General features: G+C 39.5%; 1 protein-coding gene and 1 non-coding gene across 2 annotated transcripts; both read left to right on the top strand.

Moving 5' to 3' along the window:
• The first annotated feature begins 307 nt into the window (after positions 1-307).
• LOC121749918 lies at positions 308-415 on the top strand. Its single transcript, XR_006039723.1, has one exon. It is a non-coding gene; the product is annotated as a U6 spliceosomal RNA (small nuclear RNA).
• Positions 416-2,719: 2,304 nt separating this feature from the next.
• LOC121747204 (villin-4-like) lies at positions 2,720-8,691 on the top strand. Its single transcript, XM_042141204.1, has 22 exons — positions 2,720-2,987; positions 3,492-3,592; positions 3,795-3,894; positions 3,983-4,288; positions 4,381-4,558; positions 4,642-4,771; positions 4,855-5,017; positions 5,094-5,238; positions 5,370-5,473; positions 5,577-5,732; positions 5,800-5,868; positions 5,938-6,006; positions 6,092-6,229; positions 6,305-6,433; positions 6,571-6,721; positions 6,827-6,837; positions 6,927-7,067; positions 7,145-7,270; positions 7,342-7,407; positions 7,675-8,002; positions 8,150-8,310; positions 8,381-8,691. The coding sequence occupies exons 2-22, from the start codon at positions 3,537-3,539 to the stop codon at positions 8,492-8,494; spliced, it is 2,841 nt and encodes a 946-aa protein (XP_041997138.1). The 5' UTR covers positions 2,720-2,987; positions 3,492-3,536; the 3' UTR covers positions 8,495-8,691.
• Positions 8,692-18,388: the final 9,697 nt, after the last annotated feature.

Below are 18,388 nucleotides of genomic sequence, written 5' to 3' on the forward strand. Positions count from 1 at the left end.
AGCTCAGTAGTGAAGTAGCAGAATTACACCATATACACACACACCCAGAGAGATTAATTCTCAAGATAGCGAGCGGTTGTGAGCGGTAGAGTGTGAGTGTGAGTTCATTGTAATTGTAAAGAGTTCATCAATAAGATTCCGGTCATCTTCTCCGTGGACGTAGGTGGTTTATCACCGAACCACGTTATATCGTTTGCGTGCTTTATTTTCTCGATTACGTGTGTGAGATCAGCGGCATCGCAACCCAACAGTCTTGAATGTTGCATACTAATTTGATTGAGAACATGCGTAGATATTAGACTATTATTTTTTTAGAGTATTCAAAGACATCCAATAAATTAGAACAGAATAGAGAAGATTAACATGTCTCATGCACAAGATGACATGCATAAATAGAGAAATATATATTAGTGGTTAATTACCTAATTACATTTAAAAAATCTAATTATATAAGGTGGGCCTCTAATGGGTCTAGGCTGGGCTTAAGATGGGCTTGTGCCTGTGCCAGGCCTGGGTTTGCAATATGGATCAATTGGAGCCCATTTCAACCAATGAGCCCAGCCCAGGTCCGCTTCGTTTCACTAATGGGTCGGCCCATACCCCTGCTGGCCCGGTCTGGCCCAGTTGACAACTCTACTCTCTTGGTGATATAAAAGGATATATAGAATGTGGAGCATTAGGGTGCCACCATAGTTAGAGTGACAACGTACCACTAACCTCGTGCTGCCACGTGGCACGCTATCTAGCAATATTAGGGGCGTATCCAACAATATTATAGTAAGGGTTTTAAATGGATTTCTACAGATTGCATGATAGTACTACGTGGATTGCTGTGTGGAGTGCTGAGTATTGTTGTATTAGTTATACAACAAAATAACGGTATAAAAAAACAATCTATCTATATATATACTGCAACTGAAACATTTTATGCCTATGCAGCAATACTTAACAATCTACACAGTAATCCACCTATTACTATCATGCAACTGTAAATGCATACTAAATGAATATTGCTGGATAACGTGCCACGTGACTGCACGAGATTGGTGGTACGTTGTCACTTTAAAAAGGGTTGTCATCTTAACATAATCCTATATAGAATAGTCTAAAATATATTGCTACTTTCTATATTTGCTAATTTTTGCATTAGTATTAAATTCTTTATTTTTATTAATATTAATCTTTATGGCTATAGGATAGGTTTAGAATCAATCTAAAATAAATGAGTAATTTTAATATAAGCATTTTCAGGTTTATTTATATTTATATTTATATTCTCTCGGTCTTATAAAAATGGACACTATTTTTATTTTAATTTGATTCGTCTCATAAAATAGTTCATATCCTATTTGATACTTTCTGTCACATCATAAGTGAAATAGTTCTTTTGAGCACGGAATTTAAGAAAATGATATTTAAAGAGTTAATTGAAGAGAAAGTAACGTACGAGAGAGTAAGGTAGAAAAGTGAAGAAAATAAAATAAGAGAGAGGAAAAATATTTTTCTTTTGCTAAAATGGAAAATGACGCATTTTAGGTAACACAATCCAGAAAGGAATGCAACTCTCTTATGATATTTTTTTCTCTAATGAAATGAATCTCTTTCTCCACAGAGGTATCGTTTGGTTGCCTTACCTCATTATATATAATTATACATCTAGACAAAAATTGTGAGATTACATTAGTTGGATACACTGATTATGACTTAGAACATGCACAATGACTTTCCTAAGTTAAGGAATGCCATACACTATTTATTAATCCCTCTGTCCATCATTTAAAGAATCATTTTCCCATTTTGGGTTGTTCACGGTTTATAGAACTATTTACTTTATTCCACTCTTAGTATGCAGACTCTACATTCCACTAACTTTTTACAATCACAATCTATTATAAAATTAATATTTTAAATAAGTCTCACGTTCCACTCAATTTCTCCCTTTACTTTTCTTCACAAAGTCAAACGATTTCTTAAAACTCGCGCCGAGTCAAAATGACTCTTTAAATGGTAGACGGGGGGAGTATTTAAATAAGGAACAACAAATCCAATAATCCATTCATTCCTTAACCAATCATGGGTCCCACCATTATGAGATATAGTCTTTCAAATAATTTTTCTTTCTATACCTCCGACATTTACCATTTATGTATTAAAACTCGTGTCGGCCCAAAAGCATTTATTTTGATGAGACCGAAGAAGTATTTACTTTCTCCATTTTGCGTTAATAGAATTTCTTTTAATTTTTGGAACATTCCAATATAATAAAGTCATTTTCATATTTTGCAAAAAGTATTATTTTTTCATTTTTTATATTTTATTCTCATTTATTTTATTATCTGTTCATCTTTTCATTTTATTTTTTTCAATTAACATTATAAATATTTATCTAATTCTTTCAATTTAACATATTAAATACTTTATAGTGTAAAGAAACGCATCTATTAAAGCTTTATTTATTTAAAAATGCCTTAGAAGGAGTAAAGCAACTCCTTTCCAACAAAATAACGAAAAAATAAATAAAGGGGAGAAGCAGGTAGCTTGATTCATCTTGGTGGCCATGCATGAATCAAGGAGGCTATACGCCCTCCTCACCCATCTCTTCCATTCCCTCATATTCGGAATTCATTTCCTTCACCATCATACAATCGAATTATCAACAAAATTTTCCAAAATCCACACTCACTCAAGAATATGCAACCCCAAATTTATTCATCTTCACCACTCCAAAAGGTAGCTTTAATCCATGTTCGTTTTGGAACAATGATGATTGAATTTTCAGGGGCTTCTATTTATAGATAGGCACGCCCCGTTGCCCTTCGTATCGACATTCTCTCCCTCCCAAAAAACATGCATGCTTTCGGTTTCCTCCCTCTGTTTCCCATCACCAAATACTTATGTCTTCCCTCTCTTCTTCACATTACCAGTTTTGGCATTTTTTATGTTAATATTTGAGTTCCGGTTGATTCGTTTCCCTCGACAGATATAAGGTGATTAATTAACATTCCTTTGTTTTGCGTTTCTTTTAACTTTTCTACTCAAATTTACGTTTGTATACGAATGTAACTATTTATGCATGGATGATTTGATAATGCCTTTTGGTATATACCGTCGTTTACCACAGAGATTTATCACTTTATAACTTAAAAGAGAGGTTCGAAATTCGTAACAAATGTGATATGGTGCGATGAGAGGATATCTAAATCACCACCACGCGAAAAAAACAGTATTAGAAACTCTTTTCGTGTCAATGCAAATCAATTCCAGTACAAATGATGAAGTTTCTACACGTTATGCCATTGCCAACCTTTTAGAATGATAAATCAAGTCTGGATATTAGTCTTTTATTGTGTTGCTGATCTATTATTAGGTAATTTCGTTCCAATAGTACTTTCAGGTTGAAGTTTCCCGGATACTGCAAATTTGTGTTTCCATCTTAGTTATATGAAATAGAGTATTAACGAATAATCAATCTTTTGTCGTTATCTTCTCAGGAAGACGTCCACAATCAACGAATTTAGTGGATCTGGGAGGACACTATGTCTATTTCAATAAAGGATTTGGATCCTGCTTTACAAGGGGCAGGACATAAAGCGTATCCTGATTCTATAAAATCGAACTTTCTTGTATATTACCATGAAATTTTGATTACAGTGTTTGATCATTTCTGCCAGCTAAAGGAATATGGATTATTAGAATTTCATACAGCAGAAGTAAAATACATATATATACAATCATTCAGTGATTATGTTTTTTTATCAGTATGTACTTGTCCTTGTCTCCTTGACTTCATATAGAGGGATTGAGATTTGGCGAATCGAAAATTTTCATCCTGTTGCAGTCTCACAATCTTCACATGGAAAGTTTTTCACTGGTGATTCTTATGTGATTCTAAAGGTAACTTTTGATTTTTCGTTTCTAGTAAAAAGATACTTACAAGAGGCCAATGAAATTGTATGTTCCTAACTCTGTCTCATTTCTGTAGACAACTGCCTTGAAGAGTGGCGCCCTTCGTCATGACCTTCACTATTGGCTGGGTAAAGAAACTAGCCAGGATGAAGCTGGTGTGGCTGCTATCAAGACGGTCGAGCTAGATGCAGCACTTGGTGGGCGTGCTGTTCAGTATCGTGAAGTACAAGGCCAAGAATCGCAGAAGTTCCTTTCCTATTTTAAGCCATGTATAATCCCTCAACAAGGTGGATTCTCCTCAGGTTTTAACCATGTTGAGCCCGAAGAGCATCCGAACCGCTTGTATGTGTGTAAAGGAAAACATGTCGTTAATGTGAACGAGGCAAGTAGAACTGTTGTTCATTATACTCTCTGGAAGATTCATGGTTCTGTTATTAGCTCTTTCATCTAACCTCACCTTTTATCCTAGGACAGGTGCCTTTTGCTCGGTCGTCTCTAAATCATGATGACATCTTCATTTTAGATACAGCGTCTAAAATATTTCAGTTTAATGGCTCCAACTCTTCGATTCAAGAGAGGGCTAAAGCACTGGAAGTTGTTCAGCATATAAAAGATACATGTCATGATGGGAAATGTGAAATAGCAGCTGTTGGTAACTATGCTACTACTTGCATCCTTTTCGTCTACCATTATTTGGCCAAGTTTGCCAACATCTGCCTTGTTTATTTATTACAGAAGATGGAAAGTTAATGGCTGATGCTGCGGCCGGAGAATTTTGGAATATCTTTGGTGGCTTTGCTCCACTTCCGAGGAAAGTACACACCGCACCCAAGAGCCCTCGTATTGTTCATCCTAAGCTTTTCTGGTGTGTACCTTTTCAAGAATGCACAACACCATTGATCTGTGATGATTTTAACATGTAAGCTGATAAAGTCTCTAATGTTTAAGCGTCGAGAAAGGAGAGGCGATACCCATTCAGGCTGATTCATTAGCAAAGGAGTTGTTGGACTCAACTAAATGTTATCTTCTCGATTGCGCGATGGAAGTATTTGTTTGGGTGGGCAAAAGTACTTCTCTTGAGGACCGGAAAACTCTGAGCAGCACGGTTCATGTAAATATCACTGCTTCAGCTACCTATGACTTCATCTTCTTGATATAGTAACTCAATGTTGTGTTTCATCTTGTAGGAATTACTGCAAAAACTAAACAGGCCAGAGGCTCAGACAGTTCGCGTAATGGAGGGGTTTGAGACAGTGATGTTCAAGGGAAAGTTTGATTCATGGCCTGATTCAACCAGCCCGAAACATCAGGATGCTAAAGGAAAGGTAGCAGGTGAGTACTATATGTATGCACCAGATTATAACATTTTTCATTCTATGTATATTATTAGCCTTTTGTCATCGATATTTGTTTCTGTAGTTTGCTATGTTTTTACCTACGCTCGTGATTTCAATGGTTTTTAGAACTTCTAAAGCGCCAAGGAGTGAATGTGAAGGGTCTTGTGAAAGCAGAAGTTCTCCAAGAAGATGAACGTCAAACATATATAGACTGCACAGGCGATCTACAGGTGATCAAAAACAGCTCCTATACTTTTTCACTTGATGTTACGAGAAAAAGGTCAAACAGATTTCATTAGTTTTACTGATTTATTGAATTTCGCTGCTGTTCAGGTTTGGAGCGTTAATGGTAACCAGAAGACGATACTCGAAGGACCTTATCTGTCGCAGTTTTACAGTGGTGATTGCTATATCTTCCAATATTCTTATCCAGGGGAAGATAGAGAGGAATATCTTATAGGGACATGGTTTGGAAATAAAAGTGTTGAGGTGATCTTCAGTTGCTTCATTTTATTAAATAAATCATACTACTGACCATGATATTCATTCTCTATAGGAAGACAGGGTAGCAGCAAGTGCACAGGCTAGCAAGATGGTTGAGAATATGAAGTTCTTCCCAGCTCAGGCATATTTCATTCTCATATCTGTCAACACTCACTTCTGTCTCCGTATTTACAACCTTGTGTTTTTCTAGGCTCGCATTTGTGAAGGATTCGAGCCGGTTCAGTTCTTTGCCATTTTCCAGAGCTTCATCATCTTCAAGGTTCGGGTTAAAATAACTACTACAAATAAGCACTTGTTAAAATTTCTTTCAATGGCTGTTGATATAAATATCTGCACATCACCAGGGTGGTCTTAGCGCAGGATACAAGAACAGCCTTGCGCAGAAAGGACTAGAAGATGATACATACTCAGAGGAAGGACTTGCGTTGTTTCGTATTCAAGGGACAGGACCTGATAATATGCAAGCAATACAAGTAGACCCTGTAAGTCGAGTTGAAACCTTTTTTTTTTTTTCCAGTAAAACTCTGCTCTTCACTTGCGCTATTCGGTTGATTCAGGTGTGCTCGTCGTTGAATTCCTCCTACTGTTACATACTAAACAGTGGTGCCTCGGCTTTGACCTGGCTGGGAAGTTCCACCACCACGGATGAGCAGGAGCTTGCAGAGAGGTGGCTCGATATTTTGAAGGTCTGACTGATACTTGTTGCCAGAATTTGAAATGCAGATTTGATGATAGTACTTTTCTTCATAGGCATCTTTAATAGGAGTGTAAAATGTGGCATGACTCCACGTTACTTATCCTGCGATTGTTACTATTTTTTCAGCCGGACGTGCAGTCTAGATTTCAACGAGAAGGTGCGGAATCTGAGCAGTTTTGGGGTCTCATTGGCGGAAAAAAATCAGAGTATCCAAAGCAGAAAATGACAAGAGTGGCTGAAGGAGACCCTCATCTGTTCTCATGCACTACATCCAATGGCATGATATAATATTTGTTTCTGATTTGATTATATACATTTTCTTATAACCATGATGAATCCAACTAACTGGTTTCTTTTATCATTTGTGGTCACACCTTCACAGGAGATCTAAAGGTATTTTCATGGAGAATACATCTGAAATTCTGAATTCCACTTTCTTTCCTGTAAAAGAGAAAAAAATGAGTTGTGATTCCCTTTTGCAGGTGGATGAGGTATATAATTTCGACCAGGACGATCTTATGACTGAAGATATATTTATCGTGGATTGCCACTCCGACATTTATGTCTGGATCGGGCAAATGGTCGAAACGAAAAATAAGACGAATGCTTTAAATCTAGGGGAGGTATGCTTAAAGCCTTGTGGTACTTTGTTGGGGAGTAAAACAGAATTTCATAACCTTTGGTTTGTTTCCGTGTGCAGAAATTTCTTGAGCGTGACATTCTTGGCGAAAAAATATCGAAGCAAGCCCCTATCTATATCATTACAGAAGGGAACGAGCCTGCATTTTTCACACGTTTCTTCACTTGGGACTCGAGAAAATGTGCAGTGAGTTCAGCTCTCTCGTTGGGAAATCTTTCGATTTATTGATGAATACTCATTACCTCATTTGTTCACAGATGCACGGTAACTCTTTCCAAAGAAGAATGGCTATAGTCAAACACGGTGGAACTCCACCGGTGGAAGTAAGTTTCTACTATTTCTTTGAACGATATCATTTGAGCAAGTCTTTCATTCCTCAGCTCTAGTTCTTGTTCGGGTTAGGGTTTATGTAGACAATTGATAACTGACAAATATGTCAAAAACATACAGTATAGATGTCAACACGAAGATAGTTAAAATACAAATGTCTTCGTGTTGACATCCACAACGTAAGTTGCTGTCAGTTATCAATTTAAGATAGTTATGAGTTGATCATATCCCCCTAACTCTTATTTATATATGTATGGTAGAAACCAAGGAGGAGAATACCTGTCGGGATGGCTGGGAGATCCGGTGCACCAGAAAAAGCGCAGCAACGGTCTAGGAGCCTGTCTGTGGCCCCAGAGAGAAACCGCGTACGAGGAAGATCCCCAGCATTCAACACTCTAGCATCAACATTCGAGAGTTCTAACGCAAGAAACCTCTCAACTCCTCCTCCTATGGTGAACAAGCTCTACCCAAAGTCGGTCGAGATTCCAGATGTAACCATCCAGAGATCAGCAGCCATAGCAGCACTCACTAAAGGTTTTGAGAAACCTGCACCCGCCCGCCAGCTCATCTTCCCTCGCTCCATTAGAGGTATGTTTGATACAGACCAAACAGGAGAATCAGCCCAAAAGACTAGCATATTAGGAGAAAGAGCTCATTTAGTCTATATAACCCATACAAGTTGTTTTCACAACCGTTGTGGGACATTGAGTCCGTAACAAAATGCTTGTTATGCAGCGGGCCGCGACGTCCCCAAGCCTAGAGGTGAACCACAGACCATAGATGAGGATACGAAGGAAGATGAAGGTGAAGACGAAGGACTCACAACGCATCCTTATGATCGCCTCAGAACAAACTCCACTGATCCAGCTCCAGACATTGATGCCACTAAGCGCGAAGTACGTATCGTGTTTTTGGATTCGACTTTTGCAATGAAAGATGGTTTGATGATTTGTGTTTGGTATGCAGGCATATTTGTCAGCAGAAGATTTCAAGTCGAAATTCGGGATGAGCAAGAGTGATTTCTACAAGTTTCCGAAATGGAAACAGAATAAGATAAAGACAGCTCTAGAATTGTTCTGAAACCTCCTAGTTGCTACAGCATTGCCTGCATGGAAGTCTCTAGAAGAATTCCATACCTGCTAGAGATAACCCAACTCTTCAACTTCATCATATGCTTAGGAATCTTTTTTCTTTGTTTTAATTCTGTGATAGATTTCTTGATATATGGAAGTGTATACAGCAATGGAAGTTAATAAAATTTCCAACGCCAAATTTAAATTCAATAAAAAGTTAATACAAGGTCTATAATAAAATTTCTACAAGTATCATTACAAAAAGACGGTTTTTGGGGTGCACGGTGTTTAGTATGCATTGTAAAGTGCTTAAAATATGGTTTTGTGCAAATTTACCAAGGACTTTTTCTAGTGCTCGGTAAGAAGGCCGGTGAATGTCATGGAGTATTTAAATTATTGAGCACTACGTGCTTTACCAATGTTTTCTTCTTTTTTTACCGAGCACTTGGTGCTCAATAAGAAATTCATACTTACTCCGTCCACAAAATAAAAACACGTTTTACCATTTTGAGCCATCCACCAAAATTAGACTAATTCTAAAAATGAAAAGTTTTAAATCAATACTAAAATGTGGACTCTACAATTCACCAACACTACTTCCACCACATTTTCACCCCTCTCTCTCTTACTTTACCAGTTATGCATTAAAACTTGTGTCATTTATAACTTTATCTATTTTTTTATGGACAAAGGTAGTATTTATTAAAAGAGAGAACTACAAGTTTAGTCCGTGAACTATGGAGATTAATCAAATGCGGTCCTCATTCTTTAAATATATCCATAGACGAGTCGAACCTTTTTCACTATTTCGTAGACATTGGTCCACGTACATAGGAATGAACGAGCTCAAGTACTTCCTTGGCCCTATTGCCCTTAGCCTTAAAAGGTCTCTTGGTCATCTTGCCTTCTAAGCATGACTCACACTCATGAAAAGGTTCCTCCTCTAGACCTTTGATAAGGTCTTGTTGAACAAGAGAATGGATCCTCCTTTCATTTGCATGACCAAGTCTAAGGTGCCATAAGTAAGTTTCGTTCATTGAACTTAAAGGTTCCTTTCGTTTCTTTGAAATTTTTTATGTTGTATTGAGTTCTGATTTGCGATTATTAAATTGTGTAGAAGTGATTGTGTACAGATTGTTTTCCATGATACCACGACAGATATAAGAACCATCTTTCTTAATAACGCAGTTGTCATTAAAAGAAATCGAATATCCATCAAAAACCAATTTAGAAACTGAAATTAAATTTCTTCTAAAAGAAGGTATCAACAAAACATTCTTCAAAATAAAAAATCTATCACTACTAAAACGCAAATAAATGTCTCCCACTGCAACGGCCGCCACTTTGGCACCGTCGCCCAGCTCAACTTCGATCTCACGATCATGTAGCCGTCTTGTCACCTGCATTAAGTCAGGATCAAAACAAATATGATCAGTAGCTCCTGTGTCAATAACCCAAGTGCATGTAGATGTCGAAGCCAAACATGACTCGACTACTAGAGCTTGGTGCATACCTGTAGCCTTGCCCCTTTTAGGACAGTCTGGCTTCCAATGCCCCTTCTCACCACACTTGAAACACTTCCCCGAGGGCTTCTTATTTGCCCTTTTCTTCTTCTTTCCCTTAGCCACTTTGCCCGATTCTGAGTTCGGTGCCTGCCTTTTTCCTTTGATAGGCTTGAAGCCAGAGGAACGAGGCGCCGAAGTCATGATGGCAGCCTTAGCCTGAACCATGAGGTCCTCTGCCGACTGAAGTTCAGTCAACAGCTCTGCCAAGGTGTAATCCCTTTTGTTCATCTCAAAGTTGAGCTTGAACTGCTGGAAGCTAGGGGGAAGACTTTGAAGGATGATTGTCACTTGGGACTCGGGATCGATCGTCCCTCCCAAGACCTTAATCTGGTTTAGGTGGCCCATCATCTCGAGGACATGGTCCCTCACAGATGAGCCCTCCTTCATTGTCTTCGACATGATACTCCGAAAGGCTTGAGACTTAGCCGTTCGATTCTGAGTACCAAAAAGATTCTTGAGATTCTGCATAATCTCAGTGGCAGTTTTCATGGCAGAATGCTGATGCTTGAGTACTGAAGACATAGATGCCAACATGTTGCACTTAGCCATCTCATTCGCCTTATGCCACTTTCTATGTGCATCTCTGAGTCCTACCGAAACGTTAGCCGCCGGTACTGGAGGTCGCGGGGTTGTGAGCACAAAGTTGTACTCTTCAGCTGTAAGAACGATGTCCAAATTTTGTTTCCATTCTATGTAATTTTGGCCCTCGATATTGTTTTCTTTGAGAATTGCAGAAAGAGGATTGAAAGACATTGTGACGATTTGAATTGCACTGCAAAACATAGTATTTTACTATTTGTCATAAACTTATGTAAAAAATTTGATTAGATTAACCATAAAACTTTTCAAAATCTTACAACAGTAAAATTAAAATTTTGTACCCTCTCAGAGGAAGTCAATACGCATTAAAATCTTACAATTTTACTGGTCACAACACCGACGAATAGTCCAGAGACCATAGAGTGGCATGGCCGCCTAATGTTGCCTAAGCAAGACCACCGAATTTAGCATTACAGAATCTCATTTCTACAACACACTCCCATAACAATGCTTATGTGCTGCTAACAAGATCAAACTATCTCATAAATCCTATGTGAACTTCTGAATCTCGTAGTTTCTTAGGATTATTGTCCCCACAGAGCATGTGCCGATAATATTGGAAACCACATTCTAGTTCATACCATTTATATTTGAGAAGTCCGCCATATGAACTTGCTATTTCTTAGGATTATTGTCCCCACAGTGCATGTGGCGATAATATTAGAAAAAAGCTTCATAAATTGCAGACCAAATGGTGGAGACCATATATAAACATTGAGTTCGTAATTATAGCTTAGATATTTTGGATTATGGTTTTTATTTAATTATCCTTAGCCTTGAGGCAGTTTAAGGCTTAATTAAATTCTGTTGGTATTTAATTTGCTGGATAATTAAATCTTTTATTAATTGGTATCTTCCTTTAGGAAATCATTGTTCTAGAATATAATTCTTATTCATGTCTACTATAAAATATGTCTAAAATAAATAAATTATTTAATTCTTAATAAGACATGAAAAATTAAATTCAAATTAATTCTATGTTCAAGATTAGGAAGAGATATTTTATTATTTAATGTATTCATACATATTTATCCTTTTTAGGATCTTGGATATATAAATATTAGGAAACTATAAATTATTCTCATCTATATCACCTAGGAATCAAAATAATTATTTATTTCCATAGATATAGAAAATAATAAAAATATTCCTAAAGTCTAGATAAATATTAGGAAACTATTAAATTATTCTCATCTATATCATCTAGGAATAAAATAATATTATTTATTTCCATAGATATAGATAATAATAAAAATATTCCTAAAATCTAGACAAATCTTCCAAAAAGATTTTATTTCTATTAAATAATAATATTTTAATGATATCTTTTAATAAAATAATTAAATAATCATTAAAATAATCCTTCATCATTATCTCATCGTACGAGGTTCGCACGAACGATGAACGGCGAAGATCCGACGAGTTCGTCGTCGGAACACGACGCACGCAGCGTCTCGGCCCGTCGAGCCATCAGGTGTCGCCGCGTCTCGGCCAGCGGCTAGCGCCTGTCTCGGTCGTCTCGACCGTCGGGTGCTGACGCGTCTCGGCTAGCGTTTCATCGGGCGGCTCAAGCTCTCAGCCAGCAGAGCGCACGGTGGCGCGCGCTCCCGGCCAGCAGCTCACACGACAGCGCGGTTGCTCTTGGCCAGCGCCGCCATCCCTATCGACCCTTCAACCTAGGGTTCTCGGCTTGGTGGCTCGGCACCTCGGCATGTTCTCGGTCGAACTGCCGTGCCACACCTTCTGTCGTTCCGATCTCGACGCGGGTTCCGACTTGGTTTGCGGTCTCGGCCGGCGGCGTGCACGAGCCCACACTCGTCTGCGCGTCGCCTCGTGACCGCGATCCCTCGGCTCCCACTCAATCGACAACCCTCTCCTGATCGTGCGTGGCGCGATCCGTCTCGGTGCGAGCGCCGACGGATCGCACGTCTCGTACGATCGAGTAATTCAAGTTTTTTGATTCGATAGTTCTTGAGTTTAACATGCATAATAAATAAACAAAAACACCAAGAATATGCTTCATAATCAAATATGCATACATGAATTTCGCGAAATTTAAATCCAAATAATCAGAGCCAAAGACTGGCTCTAATACCAATTGAAGGGGTTGGCAGCGGAAGTGTGCATAAATTACCGATCACATAAATTTGATCTATTTAGCAGATTATTTAGACAAATTCTATTCGCGTATTTATCACATGTATCATGCTCATAACTTGAATTAAAATCATGCTTTAGAATATAAAATCCCTAAAACATGCATACTACGGAGTTAGCCAAATTACCTCGTTGATTCGATCAAGAATCGAAGATAGCTTGCGTCTTCTCCACGTGAAGATCTTCAGTACTCGACCTCGGACCATCTGACTGGTGTCCCGGACTATACGCTGATATTTGTGTGGGCAAATCTCACCAACATACTAGGACTTGAATAACGAAGACAGAAACTGCTCACGGAGGAAGCACAAATTTCGAACTCTCTCTCTAGAGGGGACGGAAATTTTGATAGAAAAAAGTGTATTTTCCGTCTCCTTTATTCTCCTATTTATATAAGTCATATATTGGGCCCAGTCAGGGATCTAAGGAAGAATTTGGATCAGGCCTCACCCAATTAGCTTTTTACTAATTAAATTGAACCCACAATTTAATATAAGCTTATATTGAAATATTACAAGCAGCCACTACAGAAGTAATATTGCACTGCCTTCCAAATCCGAAATTACAAGTATTCCGAGTTTCCTTTAATTGCATTTAATTTATTTCCCGCGCTTAAGACTCGTCTTGCTGTTAGATCCATTCAGTGCTATACCACACCAACGTCATCTTATTTCAATAAGGCTTAGAAATAATCGGACTAACATTGCAACCTTTCGCGATAGGTAGTCTAGGGCTATTTAGGTTGTGAAATTCTTATTTTTCTTTGTTTGGAACTGACCGTGTTACCTTAAATTGGACGACGCCCACAACCGATTTACTAAAACAAAGACTTAGACTTTGTTACGTTTGCTTATACATTTAAATATGCAATAAACAACCATTAAATGTAAAACATAACAACATTATGACAAAAAATAATCTGTTGCATTTATTGGAAAATAACAATTAGAGTTTCACAGTATCCAATCACTCGAAAGGTGATTTCTAGTATACAAAACCCTAACAATTAGTTGTTGTGAATTATGTGGAATAATGTGATTTATTTTCCAATTGTTGAAAGAGAAGTTGACTACAACACCTGTCCTAGCGGTGCCGGAAACCGACAAGGACTTTGCCGTCTACACTGACGCGTTGAAAGTAGGACTTGGATGCGTGTTGATGCAAGATGGGAAGGTGATAGCGTATGCTTCCCGGCAATTGAGATCAAATGAACTAAACTTCCCGACTCATGACTTAGAGCTAGCAGCAGTAGTGCACGCACTAAAGTTTTGGAGACATCATCTTTATGGAATGAGATGTGAGATTTATACGGATCGCAAGAGTCTCAAGTACTTCTTCGAATAGAAGGAGTTGAACATGCGACAACGACGTTGGCTGGAGATCGTGAAGGATTATGACTGCGGTATTCACTATCACCCGGGCAATGCAAACATGGTAGCCGATGCTTTGAGTAGGAAGAACGAACCACAACTGGCTTCTTTTCTAACTCAAGAGGAAGCGTTGATCCGTGAGTTCGGTAGGATGCAATTGGAGATAGTGAAAGCGCCCGAGACAGTAGGAGGAAGCATAGCGACGCTAGTGATTGCGCCAGACTTAAGAGCCAAGATCATAGAAGCTCAACGACATGATGAGAAGTTGGAAGAGACACGTGCGAAGGTGAGAACCGAGACACATGACCACTTTCGTGAGGAGGCGGACAATGCTTTGACGTTCGATGGACGATTGTGTGTGCCGAACGACGAGGCACTGAAAGATGAGATTTTGAGTGAAGCACACGACACGCGTTACACTGCTCACCCTGGAAGCACAAAGATGTATCGAGACTTGAAGCAACGTTTTTTGTGGAATGGAATGAAAGGGGATGTAGCATCATTTGTGGAACGATGTCTAGCATGTCAACAAGTGAAGGCCTTACACAAATGACCATATGAGAAATTGCAACCACTCAAAATTCTCGAATGGAAGTGGGAGCATTTAGCCATGGACTTCGTAACGGGATTACCAAAGTCACAAAAAGGGAATACTGCGATTTGGGTGATCATCGATCGACTCACTAAAAGTGTGCACTTCTTACCGATTAGGATTACCTATGTTTCAGACAAGTTAGCTAAGCTCTACGTGAGTGAGATTGTACGTTTGCATGGAGTGTCAAAGACCATTGTGTCCAATCGCGACACGAAGTTTACGTCAAAATTTTGGATGAGTTTGCAACGGGAGCTAGGCACGAACCAGACTTGACTTATCTATCTTTACCTTTTGTACCAGTTAACCATCTGAATCAACTACGCGAAGCATGTTGAATCAATCAGTTGATAGGTCAGCTGGTAGGAGATAGTGAGTCATTTGAGCGAAGCTTGTCGAATCAGTCTATGTGTTTGTCCAAGTTGTGTTAGGGAAACATGAATGAGCTGACAAAAACAGAAGGTATAAAACCCTTAGTGAGAGTGAATGAAGAAGAAAATGCACGTTGAATTGTGAGACCCCTCATTCTTAAAATAAGTTGAAGTCAGTCTAAAGGAAGTAAGAACGATGGAAGAGACCAGATTTTTAGCCAACTGTGAAGCCCTCTAAAAGTGAGTTATAAGCCAGAGTAGAACACTTTCTACTGAAATGGAAAAAGATTAGAGAGGCTGCCACATGATGCTGAGAGGGAAATGACATAGGCTAGTGAGGACTAAAGGCAACAGGAAATAACCAGTTGGGCCTTTTTTCTTTCGAACTAGATGAATCCGCCTCATTGTAAGGGCGCCATCTAGTTACGTCAATTTGAGCCTACATTTGAATTTATCCTCCTTTGAAACCATGAGCCTTCATGCCATTCGAGTTAGGGGATAGAATGGAACAGCTATAGTTTAGGCAGGGCAGAAAATAATGTAACCTGACCCTATGAAAAAGGTTAGATGAATAAAGCCAAAATGGCCAAGGGATATTGTCCAAATTTTGGAAGTTTACAGATGTAATAGGGAGGCTGCTCCAATTTTGTTCCTGAGTTCACATGTCCTTCGTTGTTTTTCAAGATTTTCATGAACATATGACCATAGGATCCTTACCTATTTACATCATAACCCCTAGCCCCATTACAACCATAAGAAGACCTTAAGGAACTAGTCTGTGCCTATGGAACTCAAGCATAAGTGGAATGACAAAATGAATGAGTGAATGGTCCTAACATCTCTGGTGAGAAATGAGTGACCGCGTGAATCCAACAGTTGGTTAGAGTAGGAGATATCTTGACGAACTGATAGGCTGATCAGACTGAACAAAAGGGGAGGGAGAAATTTGAGACTGCAAAATATTTAGAATGACCTTAAGCTTGTGGGGAATATTGCTAGAAGTGGAGCCAGTTTCAAACATGGATATGTAAATATTTGCTTAAGTGTTTCTTTTGAGTCAGTGCACGCGGCAGAGGCGCGCAACGATGAGAAGCTAGATGCTTGTTTTGAGCAAATGGAGAAAATGCTGCTGGAGGCAGTGGAGAAAGCCAGGCCGCCACCACAACCAGCACCGAAGGAAATGCAGTATGTGCCTCAACAGCCCCCACCAGAAGAACATCACTATTACTATTGCGAGTTTCCCCCTGAGGTGGAACCGCAGGCCTAAGTGAATGTTGTTGGCAACTGGATCCAGGGGAGACAGAGAGATGCTCCATGGAGGGACCACCCCAACCTCAGGTGGACTAACCAGAATCAAAGCCAAATAACCCCACCGTCGATACAGCAGATACAACCCTCTGACGGGCAGCCCAACTGGCCTGCTCTAATCCAGGATAGGTCAAGCAACGTAGGAAACAAAATACAAGGTGAACCTCAAAGTAATTGGTCAGGGGTACATCAAGGGAACTGGTCCAGTGGGGGGCAATTCAACTGGTCGAGCAGACAGCCAGAAAGAACCTGGGGGTACAGATAGAAAGGTTTTCAGTCAAACAACTAGGGAAGGTAGCCAAACAACCAGATGGTTAGTTATGTCCCGCCACACCAACCAGGAAACCAGCACCAGGGAAATCAACTCTACAACCAACCACCATACCAAGAGGAACACTACGGGCAATCTGACTACCAAGGAGGGGGGCCATAGAATCAGAGATATAACCGCCACCCCAACGATGGCCCAGTCAGTATAATGGTACCGCACCATCCAAATGATGCGATGCGGGAAATCCAGGAGGCTAAGAAAGAGCAGCGGGAGGCGTTGGAGATGCTAAGTAGATTTACGTTTTCGTTCGTCAACTTGCATGAAATTAGGGTAGATACTTTAGATCTGTTTCTTTTCTGTCCGATTTATGTGGATCTGTGTTTTGATTTATTTGTTTCCTTCTTTCATGTGATCTGCTATGTTTTTATCTGTCGTAGATGTTTTATTTGGTTGCTTAGTGAAAAAAAAGCTCGTATTTGTTAGAGTAGCAGTTCCTGTCACCTTTTCGTTGTTTACAGCTTTTTGGTAGTGCGTATATTTGTGTCAGTGGTCCCTAGTTACTTTTACCTTTCCGTTCTTAGTTTAGTTGATCAAGTCAGCTATTCCTTAGTTTTGAGTCTGTCTAGTCTAGATTGATCAGTTTAGTTTAATAAGTTGATCAGTTCTTGTTTCTTAGTTTAAACTTAACCCACTAGAAAGCATGGCAGTAGCCTGAGGGATTCGACCCTTACTTCCATTTACTAGTCTATAGTATTGTGGGTTAAGGTCTTGAACGCACTGAGTTTCTCCGTTTGCATACCCAACGACCAGTGGTTGTTAGCCGGCTTGAACCATTCACTGTCTAAGTTGATCAAGTTGCGCAACTCTACATGTTTTCATTTGCACGTGAACTCTAAGTACTTAGGAATTCGACGTCTTCACGGTCGATTATGTATCCAAATGGATTGAAGCTAAGGCTACGAGCACTTGTGAGTCGAAGGAGGTTGCTAAATTCTTGAAGAGTAACATATCCAGCCGGTTTGGAATACCAAGGGCGATCATATCCGACCAGGGGACTCATTTCTGCAACCGTACCATTGAGGCATTAATGAAGAAGTACGGGGTCCACCACCGACTGTCCAGTGTCCCTACCACCCACAGGGTAACGGCCAGGCGAAGATCTCTAATATAGAGATAAAGAGCATCCTTGAAAAAACGGTAAACCCCTCTAGAAAAGAATAGAGCAAGAAGTTGGAAGACTTTGGGATGTCCCCTTACCGCATAGTCTTCGGGAAGATGTGTCATCTACTAGTAGGAATTGAACATCGATCATACTAGGCAGTACAACAAGTTAATATGGATGCTGGAGCCTGTGAAGAGGAAAGGAAACTGCAGCTACAGGAGTTGGAGGAATTCAGATTGGAATCATTTGATTCGGTCATGTGGTACAAGGGGAGGACAAAACTATGGCACGACAGAAATCTGAGAACCAAGGATCTCCAAGTTGGCCAGAAAGTACTACTCTTCTAGTGTCGACTGAGGCTAATGCCTGGGAAGCTAAAATCAGAGTGGACAGGACCTTACATTGTAACGGCACTTCATTCAAATGGAGCGGTTGAAATTTCAGGGAGTGCCCCTAACTCTGAACCTTTTATTGTAAATGGACATAGGCTAAAGATATTTAGGGA

The sequence above is a fragment of the Salvia splendens genome, chromosome 9 (assembly GCF_004379255.2).
Source record: "Salvia splendens isolate huo1 chromosome 9, SspV2, whole genome shotgun sequence".
NCBI classification, from domain to species: domain Eukaryota; kingdom Viridiplantae; phylum Streptophyta; class Magnoliopsida; order Lamiales; family Lamiaceae; genus Salvia; species Salvia splendens.